Here is an 18,346-nt window from a genome sequence, read left to right on the forward strand (position 1 = left end):
GAAAACAACAAGATCAACAGCAACACGCCAGAGTGGAGCGAGGAGAATTTCAAAACGCGAGAAAGACATCACGGCGCGTTCTGACAGCCGCTGAACCGAGCGCTCTGAAGGGCATCACACCAAGGATGAAACCATGGCAACACATCTTTTGTCCGGGACGAAAGAGAGGGGAAAAAAACAGAGCGAGAGAGATAGAAAGAGAGAGAGAGGGAGGGAGGATCAACAGAAACAGACCAGCTGAAATTAATTTGCACTAGTGCCCGAGCACGCTAAAGACACTAGACAAGTGTGTATCTTCCCCCATAAAAAAAAAAATACACTTGGATTGCTCCTACTTGGGCAACCTTGACGCAAACTTGGGAAAAGAACATGGACCCTCTGTGGTTCGTGGACTACGGAACGGGAGTGCTAACTAGGTCACTAATGAAGCTTCCAAAGTCACATTGCACCTTTAGGGAAAGGGAGGAAGCACGCCAGCTAAAAAGCACTTGTTTGGCTTTTCTTCACTTTACAAGCCAGTGAATAAGAAGACAAGGGACGGGGGGGGGTTCAGGGTGAGGGGGGAGGGGGTTCTTAGTGATTAGAGGAATTTTGGCACCGCTGCAAAAGAATTTCTAATAAGGTTTTAAGAAAGATGTTATTTTTGTGTGTGTTTAAGGAATCTATGAACACTAGGAATGTTTATTGTGAACTATTTTCTTCAAGTATTGCTTCCTGGGAAGAAGGGAAGGTCAAATGTGTCTTTACGTACTTTAGACTGACTGCCTTTGAGAATGTTTAATTGACAATCAGAATGTCCCAGGGTGTTTAAAACAAAAAAAAATGAAAAAGATGGCAAATATGAAATGCTAAGTAGAAGTGCCATGCTGTCTTGTGTCCAAGCAATATCTCCCCTAATAAGACTATATGATACATTATAGAGTTATGTTTTGTTAGTTATTTTTGTGTACAGACTGTTCATAGATTGTTCTCACATTAGGGGCATTTGCTCAGTTCGTACAATACATGACATTTAGTTTTATGTACATAACAAAACTATGTGACGAGAGTTAATAATCCAATAGTGTTTTTTTTCTTTTACAGCTGACCAATACACGAGACAGTTGTCATTAGACTATGATTGTATACCTTTTTTTTATTTGTATTGATTTTTTTAGACAAGCATGTTTTAATTGGTCAGTGATTTTTAAGTTCTTGTGGCTTTTATTTGAAAAGAAACAAGCCAAGAAAGTGCAATTTCTTTGACTGTTTACATATCCTATATATATACCCCCTTTTCCTTTTTTGTAAAACAGTGCATCGCTGCAAGTTATTAACTTTATAGCAAAGGTACACTTAAGAGTTATCTAGTTTGCATGACTTGTAGCCTTTGCCTGCTGCCTCTAACAATGTACAGGACATCTGAAAAAAAAAAACATCATAGAAAGTAAGATCAGATTTTTTTTCTTCTTCTTTTTGCTGATATATACAATAATAAAAAGCATTTTATGTCTACCTAACCAAACTTTTGGTGCATCCGTTCAAAAGGCAAAGTTGCAGGGTTGGGAGAGTGTTCCATCTTGGCCTAACAGTGGCACCTAGCGGTGTTTACAATGCTTGTCCTCTATAATGACCCATAATAGAGGACGCGTGATCAGAGCTCCTAAGTGTGGGGGAGGGCTGTGGCTCACTCTGGGGAATAATTCTCCTCTTGCTGCCCTTCCAAAACAACCGTGGCCACTATTTATAGCGCAGTAGCATCCCGAGGACATTTCAAAGGGCGATGATGGCTTTTACAAACAACCTTTCTACAAGGCTGGTTTGATGAAAGAAACAAAGATACAATGTCGAAGTTTTGGGTCTAAGGAGGCATTTTATTTTTAAATGAGTGGGGATGTTGGTCGTTTTTAACGGAAGCGCGACTGACGACGTTTTAAAATGCATGCTTATACGTGACTAGTTGTCAATCTGCGCATGCGCATACTTATTTGTTAACGCTACAATGGCGAGCAACAGTAGATTTTGTGCTTATACGCTAAGTATACATTGATTACATCTAATGTATAAAGTGGAGTTGCTTTACTTACCAGTCTTCTTAATTCACAAGACATATTCATGTCGACTGAAGGAATTTATTTGACTGACCGCGCCCGTGAGAAGGTAATTGGTGCGCATGCGCAATAATTATTCAATCAGTTAAAACTGCCAAATGAATCACTTAACCTCATATCACACGCCCTCGTTTATCACCTAGGTACACAAATCCACTTTGAAACTCATATTTACTGTATATTGTTTAAACAACAGCAAAATTTGACCACAAGTGTAGTACAGATGATAAACTGTTTATTTGTTCTTTTTCAAAACTAAAACCTCAATGGGGAAGTCAAGTACAAAAAATAATTTATAAGTCCTACGCGTCCCCGCTAGACAACAACGATATTCCGATTCGAATATCGTGTTTGTAAAATATGAACGAAAAGGTCAATTGTAATTGGTTGTTACCTGAGCAACTGTGATGAAATTTTCAGTCCACATCAGCGGCAAAATGGCCACCTCCTGAGATGGATAAAAATGTCTGGCTTTTACTGCTTCGTTTATGTTCCAGAAATTCAATATTAATCAAAATACGCTGTTTAGACTATTGGGTCCACATAGAACATACCAAATTATTGTAAATAAAATGTTTGACTTGTTTTCCCTTTCAATGTTGATTTAGTGTTCCATATTTTTAAAGTTAAGATTCAGTTAAAAAATGACAAACAGGTTTGGTTCATACTGATAAGTTTTATTTGGTGTATTTACAAACAAGCACATGCAGGGAGTGGACAATGACAGGGACACTTTATGCCGTAATCAATAATAGGGCACAGGGCATGTCTACGGGCTACATGACACCAGAGAGGAAAGAAGGAGAAGGAAGCTACTAACTACTACCCATGTTACACTCCCACTTTCACACACACTTACACACAAGTGAAAGTCTACAATGTGCTTTCCTTGACATAAACACATACTCCCACGCATTTTCAAAACCCCGCGATTTGACTCAAAAGAGCAATAAATAGTACATCCAATAAATAAAAAGCGTGCAAACAAATGCATGGCAGTCGTTACCTCACATTGGGGTAATGCAAAAATAATGAAACGTGTCAAGTGATGTACTAGCAAGATGAAGACGGATTGATTCTTGTTAACTCGTCTATTTGATGGCAACAACTTGAGTCGTCAGTTATGGGCACCAGCCTAACTTAATGCTACTGTTGCCATGGTGACAGTAATGCTACACGGTCATTGACACGATAACAAAAAATGTTCCCTGATAGCTGATTGGATCAGTAAGTGAAATAACAAAAAAATAAAATATTACCTGATCGGTAATCATATAAACGTCACCTCGTTCACTTTTTTTTAAATTTTTTTTTTAACATGAAATAAAAACCATGACTCCTTCCTTACTCATCCCTTCTCAGGATACAGACCTTGCAACCAAACAAATGGCTGGATGACTTTTTATCAAATGAAACAACTCGACTTTACGTAGTACACTAATCCACGTGTAATGCCTTGTCAATTCTAAAAAATGAGAAGAATCACTAAAATAGATGGCAAAGCAAAGTAGTGTATGAACATCACTGCCACAACATGACCACTTTCTACTACCACTGTTGCAAATATCCATGACGAGAGAAGCTTAAACATGGCAGGTTCACAGGTTAAAGGTGGATGCAATAGCCAACAAACCAGCAGGCATTTTTTTTTTTATTATTACTTTGCTTGCTGCATTCAGTTCCGATAGTGTTCAAACGTGAGCAAAGATTAATGAGCCCATGCCGGGTTGAACCAGTAGGAAATCAGTTAGCCTTAATAAGGGGGTGATAATCACAGAATGCTTTTGTATTTCCTCAAATAGCAGCCATGAGCTGAACTGAGGACGCCTCAGCATTTATTTGAGAGGACTGGAGAATAGAATTTGCAGCTACTTTTCAATAATATTGTTAGAGTTTCTGTTAGCAGCTCAAGGCGGCATTTATTGTACCACCTGAGTAAAAAAAAAAAAAGATTATTTTTTGGGGGGGGGGTGGGGGATTGCAATGGCTTGCAACCAGCCCAGCCTCTTGCCCAAGTTACCTAATGAGGACAAGCACTCTGGAAATGGATGCATAATCATTAATTCAGGCCTTAGTGTCGATTCAAGTGGAGGCCACTATTTGAGGAAACGCGATAAATTCATTAGATTTCAAGACTTTGCGTGAAGCACGTGGGAAGGAAGATATTGGATTTCAAACACGTACACCTTGTTGTTTACGCATGTGTGACAACCGCTCAAGAACGAATCCACCTGCGTGACATTTGCTCTTTGTTTTTAATGTAATATTAATCTCAATTTATATATATATATATAGACCTATATATTTATATGTTTTATATATATTTATATTTATGTATATTTATACAGCAGTAAAATGTCAAACACACATGAACCTGAAGGGGTAAAAGGTGAGTCAGGATGGAGGGGGGTGAAAGGGCAATAAAACTCACTTGTACACACAGCTACAGCTCACTACATGATCACATATGCAACAGGAGGTTCTGGGACGGTAATCTCAAAGTGGCCGCTCCCATGCGTGTCGACCAGGTGGCGGCCGCTGACCTTATAGACCTGCCAGTGATTAAGTTTCCAGAGATTGCCTCACCATAGTTGATGGATTTCGGTGAACACGCCCCTTATGGTGAAATATCCCTTTTAGAGTACTGGAACCTTATGAGAACCTCTCAGTATTTGCCCAAGAATATATATTTTTTTAATGTTTTGTTTTCCCATCGTTAATTCACGGAGTGCAGCTGTTGCAGCGTCACATGATGAGCGAGGTGTAGCCAATCGGTACCAGCCCATCTTTGTCTCCCTGTCGACAGCGGATCCAGTCTTGGTCGACGCCCCCCAAGACTATGAGCTCCTCGCCCTTGCGGAAGCTGAGCTCGGAGCCCGCTCCGGCGTGGTCGCACAGCGTTCGCACAGACCTGAGGAGCGGCCCACAGCCAAGACGGAGGCGCGCAGTGTAAGCCAAACAAATACGGGTAATGACATCATCACCAGAAGTGCCACTTAAATTTTATAGGAGGCTATAAAATTAAAGATAAAACACTAAGCTGGGGGAGCTGAGCATTTCATTTGAGGAGTCAATCAAAAAATATTGAAAAAATTCCCAAAGTATACAAAGCACCAGTTGGGTCTCTGCTTTATGTAAACAAACTGGACTGCAAAAGGTTGCTTTTGCCAAAATCAGCATCTAAATTAAAAATATTTTATGGCCACCGAGACAGCTTTTATAAATTGTACTGGAGACATTTTAAGTGTGTGTGTGTGTGTATATGTATATGTATATGTATCTTTTGGAGTAAGTGTCACAGAATAAGGACCCAAAAAGCAAAACGCAATCTGATTTGTTGTGAAACTTAAGACGGCTGAGGTTCTATTCCCAATTCCTTCCTGCTAGTGCGACTTGAGAAGTACGAGAAATCATAATTTTGTCACACAACTCTTTAAAGACTGAGACTTAAGATTATTCATTTTTAAATATATTTTTTTACATATAAAAATGTTTTTAACTCGGGCATTAAAATTGATAAAAAGTGTGTGATAAAAAAGCTGCCATATTAACACTTTATTACAGTTGTTTAGTGAATGATTTCACAGAAAAGTACCTGTGTGGTTTGTCTGTTGTCTCTGGAGTGTCGGGCGCTCTTTCTGACACGGTGTGACTTTCTTCCATTGGTTCTGGGGTTTTCCTTAAAACCGGGGCAGAGGTGCTGCTCACCAATCGGGTAAGCGCCATGACACCGGGAGCCAACCACTGTGAGGGACGCCTAGATGGTTTTAGCCACAGATAGAGATGTTATCACATTTGTGGAGCCCTAACCGAAAAACACTTCACTGGACTCACCTGCTTGGTGGTGCGTGACCCACTGGACTATTGCCGCTTTTGGAGGTGGTCGAGCCAAAGAGGCGACCCAAACTCCAGGGCACCGGCGTGGTAGCGCTAACTGCGGCTAACTGGCTTTCTGTCTGGGTCTGGTGATTTGGAAGACTGGTCCTCGTCTCATCCGTCTTCCCTGCGGCCAGGTTGAGCTCTGCCAGGTTCTGGCTCAGTCGGCCTCCCCACCGCATCACAGCACCCCACCCCTCTTGGATCACCTGTGATTTGGAAGACAAATGTCAGGTCAGAATAGTAATACATGACTTTACCGTCAATGGGAAGCGAGTACCTGTCCAGCCTGCTGAGCGAGGCTTTCCTCCTCCATATTTGGAGGAGGTAGTTCGCCAATTCTCTTGTCCTGGACCCATCGCAGCTGTGGACTTGTGTGGCTTAGAGTGAGTGACCACCCTTCATTACTAGGAGTCGTTTTACGCTCATCACCTGCCTGAGCTCCAGGACCCGTAAAGTCCACCTCTGAGAGGCTTTCCATGTATCTGCCACCTCTAATTTCAGACCGGACCGCCTTAGTCGACTGTGCCGCATCCTGACTGGGGGGACTGCGCACGTGTGGCGCGGGGCTGTGGGGCTCCAAGTGGTGGTGCTGGAAGAGCAGGTCGAGGTTGAAGGTGAGCAGGCTGAGAGGCTGCAGCACGAGGAGCAGCTCATCAAACAGGGGTTGGAAAGCGCTCAGGGACAAACGCATGAAGGAGGACGGACGGTAGTAGGCGTCCAACACATCTGTCAATCAACAAAACGACAATTACTGGAGGGATGTCATAGAACAGATGATTAATACTGTTTGGCATGCTTAAAACACACAGTATTGTGAAAAACTAAGTCGATTTGTTAACAATATTAACAAAATCTTTTTTGTGCCCTTATTAAAATTCAGCAATAATAACTAAAACATTTAAAACGCTGAGCTTTTATTTTTTTAGCAAAATATCGACTGAATATTTGGGCAACAGAGACTCTTCACTCTTTTTTGAACAATTGAATAAGAAATTACATACCGCAATAAAATTGCTAACGCTACGATCTGTACGATTTCAGTTAACTGACTTCACTATGTGAAAATGACTTGCAATGAAAGAGCACGAAAACGGCGAGGGTACTCACCACTGCTAGAGTGAAGGTGAGACACCCAGAAATCAAGCTGCTTTGAACTACAAAAAAAAAGACAAGTGGATTTATAGACCCGAATAAAAAAATCATTTTTTTTTTTTTTTTGGTGAGCGAGCAGTACTTACTTGAGTAGTCCGAGGACGAATGCATTGAAGCGGTGTTTGCTCTGTTTTAGCTGCGGCAATTCGCCAACTCGAACTTGTAAATTGAACAAGGCTTGTGTTTTAGGACCTGAATGATTGAGAGACATGGATCAAGCACATAAAACATACGATATAAAAAAAAAATGAACTATACAATATAAGGACGGAACAATATAGTTGCAGTCAATTTCTCAGGAAGTAATTATAGATGAATATACTGCACAGCTCGAAATCTATTGATTTGATTTCAGTAATACATTCTCCGACCTGGCCGTGTTGAAGCCAAGACCAAGCTCCAGGCTGAATTTGGCCTCCTGCCTGCAATCAAGTCACTCTGGTGGGGTTTTAGACCGTCCGTCAGCAGGCTGTGGAGGGCGGGGCAGAGGCACTGCAGCACCAGACGGCCCAGCGATGGATTTACTGTGCTGTCTCCTGATAAGGCCTTGAGATGGGGAGGGGAGTGTGAAAATATGTCAGTAGATGCGAGGAGAAAGAACGCAAGATACGGAATATCCAATGCATCTTTTTGCTTTGAGAGGGAATGCATGCGATAAAGTCTCACGTTGTTGTTTTAATGAACTTTTTGAACAACAGTCAGTAGGCTCGTTCACACATAAATCACACAAAATAGCCTCATTAGAGCAGTAAAAGAACCTGCTTTTGCGTTTTATAAGGACTGCAGCAAAATTTTTTTCAACCTCCGCGGATGACGACACGCCATACAACAAATGTAGACAAAGAGAGAGAGAATGATTGATGGAGATCTTGGGGTCTTTATAAGGTCGAAAAAAAAACATGGAGGTACGGAGTAAATCTGGGGAGCAGTAACGACGACGACATCCCCTTATTTCCGAGAATTGCGTTTTTTTTCCAAACTCCCAATTATCAAAATGGATAGTTTCATCCAACCTCCTTTATGGTTCTCATACTACCCTCAAAGGAAGTATATTTGTCGGGCATTAAACATGGTGGCCTGTGACCGTGTTGTATGCTGAGACACACAACGGTCAAGACAGCAAAGTAGGCTTTACACTATCAGGATTTTGGAGCCGATTAGCGAGTTAAAAACAAACAAACAAAAAAAAAAGATCACTGATCCCATCAGAAGCTAGACCAATCTACCAAATCTATTTAGACAAACGGTTTAATTATCGTACAGTCGACCTGGCCCAGCTCACAAATAGCCAAAATTCACATATAATGGACGGCCATTGAAATGCATTGGGGGAAAAAAATAATAATTAAACCCAAGGAATCTCCCCAAAATGTTGATAGACATTCAGTACATGGAAAATGGAGGAGAAAAAAAAAACAATGCAGCAAAAAAAAAAAAAGATCCCAAAATTAATTTTAAAAATTCATAAAAAAAAAAAGTCTTACTCTATATGCCGAGAAACTCACACATCCCTTGAGTGAACAAGACTGTGTTCACTTTCAAATTGTGGATCAATGATGTCATTTTTATCGATCTATGACATTAAAACCGATCACCAATTTGGCCAAAAATTCAAAATATCTGCTGATCCGATCCAAGCGATCAAATCTAACAGCAAATTGACTAACCTTTTGAACCACCGTCCGAGAAGAACTGAACTGGGCCAAGACAGCTTCAACCGCCACACTGACCGCGCTGACGAGAGCTGGAGCAGAAACAACAGAGCCCGGCCGGTTAAAGCACAAAGACTTAAAACGCTGCTTTACAGGACAATCGCACAAACGCAAACAAAATAAATAAAGTGCAGCAGCAATACCTCTCTTTTCCAGCAGGTGCAGTGAGGAGAGGCGGTGTCCTCTCACCGGATGCGGCACATCTTCGCCCATCCAGGATGCGTCACCTCTCTGCACAGCTCCAGCGAACGACACACTGCGAACAGCTGGCAGTGGCAGCAGTAAAACAAAAACAAAAATGAATAAAAAAAGGGATGACTAAGAGGAATAAAAACTGATATTAACGAGCGCAAAAGAAGCCATGGCGGAGAGAAATATTGTAACTAAAAATGTTAATAGGTGTCATCAGCAATGAGGAGGAGACGAAGGCAGGAAAAAGCAGATGGTACTACAGATTATTAGAAGAGGGAGTGAGTCATAGCGTAGCGTGCGACGATTTGGCCAATTTATGGTTCTTCATCCGTTACGTTGTCGTCTATATCAATGATTCGCAACCACTGTGCCGTGGAACATTAGTGTGCTGCGAGAGGAAATTTTTATTCCATCGCCATTCACTATATCCCGCAACAAATTGGTGTTTTGGTGTCTTTGAGAGTTGGAAAAAAAATACTAAAAAATAAAACAGCCGGCCCATTCAGAAATTCTACAATCTCCTAATGAATATTTTTTAAATCAATAGTTACATCGGATACAATTTTTCTGTTGCAACAAAGTGTATTGCAAAATCACTGTTTTCTTGATTACCGTTTATTAACCAATAATTGATGTTTATTTGGGAATTGTTTAGATATAACAAAACAACTGAACAATTAGGCAATATAACGAGAGGGAGTGATGTTTTACTCACCAACCTTTTAAAAACTGATTCACTAACTGGTTTGGTCATTTGATTTTGATCCACTGTAAAACGCCCTACACACAACCCCGCAAAAACTTAAGAGTCTAAAAGAACAGACGAGTCACACAAGAACAGACGGACAGGAAAGGGACGGAGAGTGACAAGGACGCAATCTGACAGAAACAGATGTCGCCACACGCAAGCCTATTTTCACAGGTTTAAGAAGGACAAGAAGCATGAGGCAGCGCATTGATATTCTTTAACATTGATTTCTCAATCCAATCATGACACGGTAGGGAATACAGTAGAGAGAGAAAGACAGACATGACGGAAGGAGGAAGAAGAGAAAGAAAGATCTTACTGGCCACACGCGGCTGTCGAGAAGCCTGGAAGAGTTTTGGGGGCAGAGGGGGAGCACAAAGTGGCATTGTGGAATACAGGTGCGGGTAGTAGAGGGGGGCGGCAAGGGTGGGAAGAGTGTGCGAGCGGGGGAAAAGGGGCGAGGTGAGGCCGGAGCCCGCCGTGCCCGGAGGGAGCGCTCCCAAGCGCTGGGGAGGCGAGAGGGCTCCGATGGGGGAAAGGCGAGGTGGGGAGCCCCCGTGCAGTGGGCAATGCTTGGAGCGGTGCAGGTAATAGGTGGGCAGAGGGGGCAGCTCTTTGGACGTCCTGGTGTTGTTAGCGTTACGGTCTGTTTGGGTTTTTGGACCACGTGGATGCGTCATCATGACGTCTATGTTTTTATATGGGGTGGTGCATTCAGGAGCATCCGCAGCGTGGATTTCTGCGATGCCCCTGCAGTCGAGAGAGTCCACATTACACTGAGAGCCCGCCGTCTCATCGATTCCGCAACCCCTGGAAAATTGCTTTGCTGTATTTTGCTGAAATTCCTTCACACGGTTGGGAGCGATGAAACCAGCCCTTGGCTGGTTGCTAAACAAAGTGTCAGCGTGAGACCACTGCGGGGCTCCTTGCGTGTCTGCGGACTCTCGACCAACGTGGGCGTGTGGCCTGGAATTTATATGGAAGTGGCCCTGTTGATAGGAAGTAGGAGCAGCGTGGAGGAAGTAGGGTTGGGGAGGCTGGGTAAGTGACAGTGGGGGGGAGGAAACTGCTTATTGGAGAGGTGTGGGAAGCAGAAGCAGAGTAATGCAGGAGCGGCGTGGACAAACAATGGAGACATCAGAATGGGATTGGAAAGGTAAGAAAAAAAAGTGGTAAACGGGAAGGAGAGAGATGCAGAGAATGTTAGTCTGAGAGAATATGTACACTTATGAGTGTATCACAGTAGAAAAGACATACATGAAGTAATACATCATTTCAACAGTTTGAGTGATTCATGAAAAGCAGTACACTTACATTTTAGCGGAGTGGACACGACAAGAGATGACACAAAAAATAAAGGCGAACTAGTCCATGCGTCGAAAATGAAACTAAAACTTTAAGTTTCACTTTTCATATTTGCCTGTTGCTGAAAAAAAGACCCTCTTAAGTATTTTCAAAGATTTTAAGGGACATTCAATGATCTCGTTACCTGCAATTTCTCCATGTAACGGTACTCGCATTTAGATTCCTTCCACCATCACGCGAACACCCTGAGTCAGATAGCAACTTTCCGAACTCTATTCTTCGTCAAAAAACAGAACTTGTTCCTATAGAACATTCGTGAAAGACACCACTATTTAATCTTTAAATTCTGCTCAATAACTCGTGGTATTAAGAACAAGAAGGTCAACAAGTATCACGTTTCGACTCAGGTTGAAAGTAAACACGCGACACTTCCTGTTTTGGGGCAAAGTTTGTCAGTAATTGGTTGAGCTTCTCAGCCCCGCCCTCTTTATGTCTTAAAGGTGTACACTGTACAGAATTAAAAAAAAAAAATCACATTTATAAATGACCTTAAATCCATCACGGTAACTGTGGATACATTTGCTCTAACTTTTAGAATGATTTGACTCGATTGAAATAAATCATGCTTTATCTTGACAAGCTTTATAGTTTCTATTTAGCTTCTTGCAGCACGGCATTAGATAAGAAACCAGATCCGAGCTATTTGTCACTATGGGGAGAAGAAGACAGGGTGCATGGGAAGAGATTTTTAGAAAAGTGACGGATTTAAATATCACCAAAACAGACAGCAAACGATATAACGTGGATTATATATTTAATAAGGAGGTTGAATGGTGAGCTCATCAGAGGACTTTCCACTTTCTCCCTTTCTTGGCCAGAAGAGGGGATGAATTATTGAATGAGGCAGTGGTGACATCACACTCTGATAACCAGGAACACTAGCTGGAGAATTTCCAACCTTCTCCTCATATTACCTTTAGTATCCATCTCCCTTTCACACACACAGTCATCCCTCACAGTTTGTCCTCTCATTATCTGTAAGCATTGTGCATCATGCTATTCTGTGACTCATGCTCAACCTCCATTTTGCCACTCCCGTTGTCTCCATTGACCATAATTGTTACTTTAAATTGTATCACACTGTGATGTTATCAGTGCATTTCCAAGTGAGTTAATTAGGACAAACATGAGTCATAAAATGAGGTTCCATGCAAATTTGGACTCCGTGGGACACGTTCTAGGTAGCACAGTGGAAAAAGTGAGGGAGTGAGAGCTCTCCGGTTATAATCTCATATTTAGTCCTTCTTGTGTGAAATTTGCACGTTCCCTCATGTCCCCAAAACATACATGTAAGATTAATTTAAAATGCTAATTTGAGTTTATAACACCGAATCATAGAATTGTGACACTGCCTACTCTAATTTTATTTACTTACCCTATATTACACACTTATTTACTTACCTTGCATTATACACTGTAGACAGAAATTGCCTGATATAGAAATAGAAATAGAAATCCCTTTATTGTCATTGTACTCAAGTGTGCAACGAGATTAGAGGTAGAGATAAAATGTTCCCATAAAATTAGAACATTAAATACTCTTAAATATGCTCAAATTAAGAATTAAGATTCAAAGGTGAACAAAGGGATTTTGGTCAATTTCCGATTGATTCCTAAATTGTTGATGACGCACATCTGGCTAATTTTGTCTATACGTTCAAGAGTTTTTGATGGAGTCGTATTCCTACGGCGGTAACCTAACCTGAATTGATACATAGGTCAGAGCATGTTGTTTACCTATGCTAATGTAAAGCCACAATTACAGTAAATATTTGTTGGAAATACTGTATGTACACTTCCAGGCTATAAATATAAAACAATCAAATAAAAAAAATAATTTAAGCGCGCTTTCTTGTGCCTCGTGACCCTGTATGCTAACTGGTCATCCCGTATTTGTCTTCCACTATAATTCCCCCATACTCCTTAAAAAGAAAATTTTATCATGAAAATGGCTTCTCACCAGTGGTTCTTGACTCAAGAGTCCTCCCTCCGTCAGCCTGTCCTCGCACCTCCGCTTCCTCTTCTTCCCGCCTTTCCTTGTCCTCCTTCCTCACCACATCCTCACGCTCCCACTCTCTGCCAGTCGTCCACAAGCTGCTGTCGCTGAGGGAGCAGCCTAACTTGTCCGCTCTTCCGCTCTCCTCGTCTGCCCTCTGCAGCATCTCCTTCAGAGCCGCCATGGAGGTGAGGGCCGGGGGAGGCTGCATGAACAGGGCCTGGGCCTGAGAGGTGTATTCCCACTGGCTGCCTCCGCTTCCCTCCTTCTCCCGTCTCCACTTCAGGTTGTACAGTATGTCGGGGTCCGGGGTGATGACCGAGGGGTCGGGGTCGGGGTCGGTGATCACCTTCGTTGCAGGGGCGCCACTTTTGTTGCGGTATCGCAACTCTTTGAAGCTTGTAACCTTTGGAACTGGGGAGTTCTTCTTTGCCGTTTCCACGTGAGATTTTCCTAATTGAGTGGGCTGCGGTGGAATGTCGGCCTCGGGTGTGAAAGCTATGAGCCAATCGAAACGCTCAGGCCGTGCCGAGTTAGCCAGGAGTGTGCTGACTCGAAGGGGCGGCACGCTTGGTGGGATTGGGGGTAAAGGTCGAGGTGGAGGAGGAGGCGGTGGTGAATCTAGGGTCCCATCGAGATAATGGTGGGACTCAAAGCTCATGTGTTTTTCTTTCGCGTCCTGCGTGTGACTTAAGGTGGTGGTGTAGTACGTGTCAGATGTCAGAATGCTGCTCTTCTTTCGTCTTCGAGCCATTTCTGAGAATGATGTGGTTCTCTGGGCCTCTTTGCCCTCTTCTGTCTTTCCATCCTGATGAATATCTGACCTTCCTTCCCCAGCTGACTTGCCTCTTCTACTACATCTGTCCTTTTCCACAATTTCAGGATCATATTCCCTGTATTCTTCCTGTCGCCTGAACGCCCCATCTTCCTCCTCTAATACCCCGACGCAGTCACCGAGTTCTGGGCTCAGTTTGAGGAGCTCAGCCTGGGTCAACCCTGCGAGCATCAGCAGCTTGCGGATTTCCACATCCAGAGCGTGGAAGGAAGGCGGAGGAGGTAGCGCCGGTGGCGGTGGCGGGGGTATACCTGGAGGAGGTAAGGAGGATGATATAACCGGCGGAGGAGGCAAAGGAGGTGGGCGTGTGCTTGGAGGTGGTAAGGACAAGGGGGTCTTTTCCTGTTCTCCTTGAAGGGCGGCGAGGCGTTGGGCCTCCTTCCTGGCCAGGTGTCTCCTCCGAGGTGGAGGAATGGGAGGAGTTGGGGTGGGGATGGATGGAGAGGAGGCGGTGTAAAGAGTGAGGTACTGGACAGGTTTGGAGGCAGGGAGGGGAGGGATTGACGGTGGAGATGGGGGCAAAGTTTTCTCGCAGCGAAAGGTGGTGAATGTGGGAGAGGAAGAGTTGGGTGAGAATGTGGACAAGGTGGGCGAAGTGGACACAGCCATGGAGGTGGTCTCCCGGCTAATGTTGATGTAGGTGTGGAGGTCGGAGTTAACGCTGGCATGACGGGCCGGAGGCTTCGGTGGTCGAGGAGGTGGCTCCGCGGGGGAAGGTGTGAGAGAGTCCGGTGCAAGAGGATCGTCGCAGTCCGACGGAGCAGTCAGGTCCACGCCGGCATCTGAGAACTCTTGCGATTCTCCCATGAATCCCCCGCCGCTTTTGTACAGCTTCCAGCCCAGGTCAACGTTGCCCATTTTATCCATGACATCGGAGAGGTCCTGCTCTTCCAAATCGCCGAGATCAAACCCCTTCTCGTGGAGTCTGGCAATGTACGCCAGTTTGACTTCCCTGTTGACTTTCTCCAATCGATCCAAGTGGTCCAAGCGATCTCTCAAGACGTCCCAATTCTGCTCGTCCTCCAAATCCCAACGGGCCACTTGGATCACCTGACTGAAACGTTCCATTTTGCCAAACTCTCCGACTGATTCCAGGAAGTCGAGCAAACCCAACTTGGTGACTTCGGGATCATCTTTGACTCCCAAGTAATCTGGAGAAGGGGTGCCCAAGGCTGAGGGGTAGCCCTCATCTGGGGATGAAATTGGAGTTTGTGAGGTCAAAGTGAAGGGACTGCGACTGATCGGTAAGGAAGGGAGTGAACGTGCAGGTGGCTGACATTGCGGAGAACTTGCTTTGATTGACACCAATAAATGATCTTGGTCATGGGGGGTGTATTGATCTGGAGAGTCCGACTCTAGATCAGAGCAAGAGCTAATGGAAGTAGAGGAGGAGGAGGAAGAGGAGGAGAGCGAGAACTCCAGCAGGGAGGGAGGGCAGTCGCAGCACGAGGGAACCAGGGTGTCGTCATCGTCCTCGTCATTGCGGTCGCCGTCATCATCGTCCTCATCGTCGATATCAATGTCGCCGCTGCTGCTCTCGTCGTCCTCTTCCTCAGATTTGACATCTTTCTTGTCATCTCGATCGATTTTTGCTGACATGTCTTCATTGATGGCATGTAGGGGAGAAAGCTCCAGCTTTGCTTGACTCGGTGACTGAGGCTTCTCCTTGGTCCCGTTTTTCCTCTGGAGTGCAACGACCGGGGGCGGCGGAGGAAGCTGCAGCTGGTGCTTGAGAGAAACGGTGTTGTTGTTGTTGTGGTTATGGTTGAACATGCTGTTGTTGTCCTGCGGCGAGCGGCCATCGCAGCACAAACACGGCAGGCTCGGCTCGTTGCAGTTGGGGTCGAGAGGGAGAATGGAAGGAGCCGGAGGAAGAGGAGGTGAGATTTTAGTCGCTGCCGCCACTGTGCGAACACTCTTGGGTTTGGGTTTAGCTGATTTGAAGGGGACAGAGCTTTGCTTTTGTGCACCAAACCGACTTTGGCTAAGCGGCACTCGAGGCTGTGCCGCTGGCCTGGTCCTGGGGGGCGCGACGGGCGCTTTAGTTACCCGTCTGGGGGAAGATGAGGGGATGGTGTTCATGTTTTTATCCTCCTTCTGAGCGCCGCGAGACTTTGGTCCAATGTAGGTTGCGGCCCGCCGGTTAACGTCGAAACGGCGTGGCTTGCCAGGCTGAGCGGAGCAGGCGGAGGATTGCATTGCGATAATCGGATTTTCAGATGAGATAGTTTGGTTTTATCGGAACAAACGCTGGGCCAAGCCAAATTTTGAAGTGGTGTGATGATCACATGCTGGAACCACTTCCGAGGCCCTGAAACATCAAAGGAAAGAGGGTGAATGTTGATCATGAGCAATATTGAACTTTTTTTGGATCAGTCTTTTGAAGTTAAAGCAATCATTTAAGGGGGTGGGCAACGTGCAGCTTGTGAGTCATATACGCAAGATGATTTGATCAGACATGCCATGTCATTTTAAAAACAAATCAAAGCTTTTAAATTAACATTATTTTTCCAACTGTGACTGGTTTACACTGCCTCTCGCCCAAAGTTGATAAAAATAATTTATGGATTTTTTTGATAATATTTTTGCTTACATTTAAAGCTGCACTCCACTTTACTTTGCTGAAAAATATCTTACCAATAGCCTTTTCATTTGACCATTTATGACTTACACATTTTATAAATAGCAAGCCTCTGGAAAATAATTTTAAGACTGGAGTCGGGTTCGACTTTCCCGCGTTCTCTCTGCGGCTGTGACGTCATGGCCGTTCTCGTCGTTGTTTCAAAGAGTTGCGAAGAGAAATTTGAGCAGTGTAAGGTTCCGAGATCCAACTTGGGCTTGAAACGTGACGCACAAATGGCTTTCTTTTTTCTCCAAAGGTACAAAGTGATGATTTTGAAACGTGCATCGTGCACGCCACGAAAGGAGTGTGCAATTTCATTTTCCGGCTGCAGGTGGCACTACCAATTAAAAACTCAAAATCTTGCAGAGTGCAACTTAAATATGGCACTTGGAGATATATGCATTCCCGTATGGAGTTTGCATGTTCTCTCAGTGCCGGTGTCGGTCTTCTCCGTGTTTCCTCCCACATTCTAAAAACATGCATGGTACCTTCATTGACCGCTCTGAATTGTCCCATTGGTGTGACAGGGTGTAACCCGCCGACTGCCCTAAGACAGTTTGGGATAGGCTGATCTGATATATATATATATATATATATATATATATATATATATATATATATATATATATATATATATAATTCCTAAAATGGTACCATACTTAATGTTATAGCTTGTAAATTTAAACTAATCCTCATTAAAATTCTTATCCAATCTATATCCTTATACTAAAAATGCCTCTCATCATCATCTGTTCGGCCTGCTCACTGCTGTTGTTTTCCGTCTCCATCTGTGCATCCACACTCACCAGCTCATAATGAATATGAATTATTTTTTTTCTTTGAAAGAAAGAAAAGAAAGGCACATCCCTTAAAGCTATGAGGAGCTGCTTTAAGTGGAGCATGAAATAATCAGGCAGCAGCAGTGAGGCTGCATGAGAGGAAGGCTATTGCTCATTGCTGCACTGTGCCCTTTCACGTCACTGGAATATAAATCTCACACACGTCTCATTCTTGATTGTCACGCCGAGACAACAAAATAAAAAGCCAAGCTTCTTTGAAAATAGGACGTGATGCCATGTAATTTGACTCCGCTGACTGTGTACACTATTGAGCCTGCCTGTATTGATCCTATAGACATGATGGAGACTGGGAGGAGGAAGAGGGAGGGGGAAGGAGGGGGGCTTGTGGTGCTACCATCCGCATCGCCCTAAAATGAAGGCCCATCCGCTTGCATTTTGCATATATTCCCACAATACTCTCACATAACTATTTGGTATTTACATCATAACCTAAATATAATGTCGAGCGATCGTTTTAGCGGTAGCTGTGATACACGAGAGTGGAAGGATTCAACCGGTCGAGCATCCCGACATATCAGATGTACTTGTATGGAAACAATCTCTAATAACGATGCGATAGTTGAGCACTCACGTCAAGGAAGAAGGCGTCCATCTCGGTCGTTCCAGTTCGTGTCGGAGTGGCTCCCTCCCGGACGTGAAGAGCGTCAGCCTCCCGGTCCTCTCGCGAGCGTCGAAACTCCGCGGACCGCTCCGACCGAAAAGGGATGCGAGGGAGGAGGGTGGGAGCACAGTCACGTGGTCGTCACTGCTCGCCCCGTGTGTCACGTGAGTCCCTCAAGGGCGTAGCGGTCCGTGGGGATTGGGCACCAGCAACTAGCATCGACACCCTTGCCAAACGCTGACAGCACCTTCTTGACTTGTCTTGTCATAACATCTCATTCCTCTCGTTCTGTT

The 18,346-nt window shown here is 44.1% G+C and overlaps 1 protein-coding gene across 3 annotated transcripts; it reads right to left on the minus strand.

Moving 5' to 3' along the window:
- Positions 1-4,056: 4,056 nt before the first annotated feature.
- On the minus strand, positions 4,057-18,186 carry rusc1 (RUN and SH3 domain containing 1). Of its 3 annotated transcripts, none has more exons than XM_088307775.1 (12): positions 18,024-18,186; positions 13,099-16,280; positions 10,093-10,842; positions 8,977-9,099; positions 8,789-8,865; positions 7,493-7,667; positions 7,208-7,313; positions 7,077-7,123; positions 6,247-6,695; positions 5,925-6,175; positions 5,686-5,847; positions 4,057-5,001 (listed from the first exon to the last, which is right to left on the minus strand). In XM_088307775.1, the coding sequence occupies exons 2-12, from the start codon at positions 16,166-16,168 to the stop codon at positions 4,836-4,838; spliced, it is 5,376 nt and encodes a 1,791-aa protein (XP_088163901.1). In that variant the 5' UTR covers positions 16,169-16,280; positions 18,024-18,186; the 3' UTR covers positions 4,057-4,835. The 3 variants fall into 3 exon arrangements, with proteins under 3 accessions (XP_088163901.1, XP_088163902.1, XP_088163903.1); XM_088307776.1 differs by having other exon boundaries at positions 10,093-10,839; positions 18,024-18,185; XM_088307777.1 differs by lacking the exon at positions 10,093-10,842 and having other exon boundaries at positions 18,024-18,182.
- Between the last annotated feature and the right edge of the window lie 160 nt (positions 18,187-18,346).

This window comes from Idiotropiscis lumnitzeri, chromosome 10 (genome assembly GCF_059441095.1).
Source record: "Idiotropiscis lumnitzeri isolate Australia: NSW breed Sydney's pygmy pipehorse chromosome 10, RoL_Ilum_1.0, whole genome shotgun sequence".
In the NCBI taxonomy this organism is placed as follows: Eukaryota; Metazoa; Chordata; class Actinopteri; order Syngnathiformes; family Syngnathidae; genus Idiotropiscis; species Idiotropiscis lumnitzeri.

Excerpts from the sequence above, each read along its gene's own strand:
- rusc1 (XM_088307775.1), bottom strand. The coding sequence starts at position 16,168 with ATGCAATCCTCCGCCTGCTCCGCTCAGCCTGGCAAGCCACGCCGTTTC. Across the intron at positions 8,866-8,976 it reads GCACCTGCTGGAAAAGAGAG|CTCTCGTCAGCGCGGTCAGT; the intron begins GTATTGCTGCTG and ends TTTCTGCTCCAG. Across the intron at positions 7,668-8,788 it reads CTCGGACGGTGGTTCAAAAG|GCCTTATCAGGAGACAGCAC; the intron begins GTTAGTCAATTT and ends CCCCATCTCAAG.